Source organism: Primulina huaijiensis, chromosome 2 (genome assembly GCF_012295235.1).
Source record: "Primulina huaijiensis isolate GDHJ02 chromosome 2, ASM1229523v2, whole genome shotgun sequence".
NCBI lineage: Eukaryota > Viridiplantae > Streptophyta > Magnoliopsida > Lamiales > Gesneriaceae > Primulina > Primulina huaijiensis.
Genome location: NC_133307.1, coordinates 1,831,416 through 1,834,821, shown reverse-complemented (window position 1 = coordinate 1,834,821; position 3,406 = coordinate 1,831,416). Strand labels below are relative to the sequence as shown.

The following is a 3,406-nucleotide window of genomic DNA, read 5'->3' as shown; positions in this document are numbered from 1 at the left end:
AAGAATGTATCTCTTATTCTAACAATGTGGGTTGAATTTATACTCGACTAAAAATCTTAACAAATTTTATAATTCTACTAAAATCCTTAACAAATTTTATAAATTTTATAATAATAAAACTAAAAAAATTCATAACAAATTTCATTACATATTCACTTTAATATAATGAATGTATATCAAAGCATATCAAATTAATGTTTATTGTATATAAACATTAACAAATTTTATAAATTTTATAATAATATGCTTCTCGACCCATCTCGACCCAATTTTGTGACGAGTTATAACCTTCGACCCAGTTTTGATTGAAATTGTTATAATCCTTAACACACAAAATTAAATTACCAAATTGAGTGTACTGCACCAAATATTTTATCTTTTTCTCATTTAAAAATGATACAATCTTCTTACAGATTTCAACATATCTTGATCCTAAAGATAACTTGCATTCAAAATTTTTTTATTAATTATAAAAATTTAAAATTAATGGATCGTGACGGGTCGTGAAAGGGTCGTGAAATCTTCACGTCACGACCCCGGTTGGGTCGTGAAGCCCACAACCCTGGGTCTTGGGTTGTGAAGCACTTGTGCTTCACCACCCAAAGTTTGGGTCGTGCCACCCAAACTTGGGTGGTGAATCAAAAATTTCGTATATCAAAATAAATTTATTAATAATACGTGGTTTTTTTATTGGAATTGTTGCAGAGGAATAACTTGTAGACTCGTGATAATTGTTAGCCAAAAAATGAGAGGATGGAAGGTTGAGAAGAAAAGGATTTTTTGTGAAGACAAGGAATGATATGAGATATAAGACTGAGTCGGGAAAGATGAAAAAATTTAGTCGAGTAAGTTTTTTTTTATTTAATTAAATTATAAATTTTATTATATATAAAATTAAAATACACTAATGAAAAAATTAGTTTTTAAACAAATTTTAAAAAAAGATAAAAAAATAAATTACATTCACTCTTTTTTTTTTAATAAACTCTTCCGTTACTCCAATTTTCCTCATTTTCCCAATATTCAAGCCTCTCTACCCAATACCCAACTAAAGGGAACAGTACCGGCCGATGCTTGCTTTGCCAGAGCTTGTGCCTTCTCCTCGAACTTCCTATATCTCGGAACTAAACCGCAAACATAATCCTGCGCTTTACGCCCCTCGTCGGAGAGCCCCGTCAAATTCTTCACATCCCATCGGTCCACCAAGAATTCCATAATGTCGGTGTAGTCTTTGGCAGTGTATACACCTATTCGTTGCGCAACGGCGGAGTAGTTTTTGAAAATATTTTCATCCACGCCATCGTACAACATGTGGGCTGGCATTACGATTTTCTTCTTCAACATGTCAGCAAGACCCCTCATCGAGCTATCCGGATCGATCTCAAAGAGCTTCTCAACAATTTTTGTGTAGGCAGCTTCATGGCGCTTCTCATCTGCGGCAACGGTGCCACAAATCTGAGCCAGTTTTGTGTCCCCATATTTTCTGGCAAGCCTAGCTGTGTTTCCATGAGATATGAACGTTGCCCTTTCTTGAAATGACACGTAGATAAAGGAAAGATACGGGTTGTTCTCCGTGCTTACATCCTTTTAATGTTAAAATTCAAGTTGACAAGGTTATTAAAAACTCAAACGGCATGCAGAGAATAAGTTGATTATTAATTACATGCTTTAGTATATAAGTAAATAAATATTACCATCCCGGAACCAATCAAGTATTGTATGGTTTTCTCGATTTGTTTCGTATCGACTCGTCCGGAGAGATAGAGATATCGATTGAGAAGATCACCGTGTCTGTTCTCTTCGGCGGTCCACCCTCGGACCCAAATAGCCCAAGGCGTGGGGCTAGAACCAGTCTCATCTCCGATTCCATCTATTGTATTTAGAAATGTCTGATAAGTTGGAAGTGCTTCCTCGGTAATCATGTTACCAACCAATGAAACTAAACAGTCATCTGGGATCTCTTTGGCTCTCTCCCTCAGTTCTGTGACCTGATCCACGAATCCTTCGGAAGTTGAGTCGGGTAAATAGTCACTCGGCTGCCAAGATTTCTCGACGTCTTTTAGCATCACCAAGATATTTTTTTCAGCCCAATCATGAAGCCATGTAAATATCTCACACTTTTCTTGTGGCATGGAGTGAGTCACTTGGTTGAGAACTTTTTTTGGGGGAGAGAATGGTTTTTTAAGGTTTATCACCTCCCTACGATCAATAATTCAAAGAAGCATTTAAAGAAGTAAAAAACATAGTATTATGAGGCATGAACAGACATGAATATTGGTTTGTTTAAAAAAGGAAAAATTGCATTTTTTTTTTTAATTTGTATATTTAATTTTGTGAGTTTAGTCTCAAACTTCAGGTTTAATTATCTTTTTTTTTTGTTTTTTGTTTTTGACATAAAACCGATCAAGAGTTGATGTGAATCACGTGAAGTATCACATTAAATATAAAACATACAAAAATTGTCAAAAACTGAAAAATACTTGATTAAAATTGAATTAAATTACGTAGAAGATTGATTATATAAGAACAGCAATGCAATCTTCCTAATTTAAGACAAGAAATATGATTATTTTTTCGAAAGAAGCTAAGACTCCATGCAGTTGCTTCCATGTGGAATAGACAAAGTTAGACCTTCGGTTCCCCAATACACCTATAGATATCCTAATAAAAGACATAAATTAGAATCTAGAAAGATACTTGGGAGAAGAATGAACTTTCGACGCCACGGAAACTACGTGAGAAGATCTGATCTTATCAGAATCAGGAAATGAAGACATCATCTTGTGGGGATTGAAAGCAAGATTAGCTACAAGTGCCATTCGATTCCTTGCGTAGAAGTTGTCGCAAATAAACCAGCTGATTTCTGATTATCTTTTACTATAGTTAATGGATTTTATCAGAAAGATTACGATGATCTGTGAATATGATTGAAAGAAGAGTGGATGGTGCAGACTCTGTACATAGATAGAAGGGTTTAAATAACGCAATACGAGGTTAAAAAAAGGAAAAGTATGCATCTTATTTCCAACTAAATTCACTGGAAAAAAAAATTAAGAAATAGTTAATTATCATATTTGGATTAATGTCAATGAGCAGTAATAGCGACATGCGTACTATAAAGATAAATTAAACAAAAAAATTACTTGTTTTTATGTTGAATATCAATTTAAACGATAGTTGATAAAAAACTGACTGTTGAAGGAGATTAAGTATATAAAGACATGATTCAAAACTAAAGAGACTAATGAAACATTTACAATATGGCATAATCAAGATCTCGAGCACTCTTCGTTTTTCTATCATCAATCTTCTCCATAGCACACGCATATTGTCCATATCTGATCATTTAGGATCATTTTGTTCTACATATTCACTCAAGTTGTTCAAGCTATCTGTTCAGAGTGTT

General features: G+C 33.9%; 1 protein-coding gene across 1 annotated transcript; it reads right to left on the bottom strand.

The window, feature by feature from the left end:
• Positions 1–996: 996 nt before the first annotated feature.
• On the bottom strand, positions 997–2,933 carry LOC140958877 (stearoyl-[acyl-carrier-protein] 9-desaturase, chloroplastic-like). The gene is made up of 3 exons (XM_073416465.1): positions 2,698–2,933; positions 1,695–2,199; positions 997–1,584 (listed from the first exon to the last, which is right to left on the bottom strand). Exons 1-3 carry the CDS (start codon positions 2,817–2,819, stop codon positions 1,024–1,026), a joined length of 1,188 nt encoding a protein of 395 aa, XP_073272566.1. The 5' UTR covers positions 2,820–2,933; the 3' UTR covers positions 997–1,023.
• Positions 2,934–3,406: the final 473 nt, after the last annotated feature.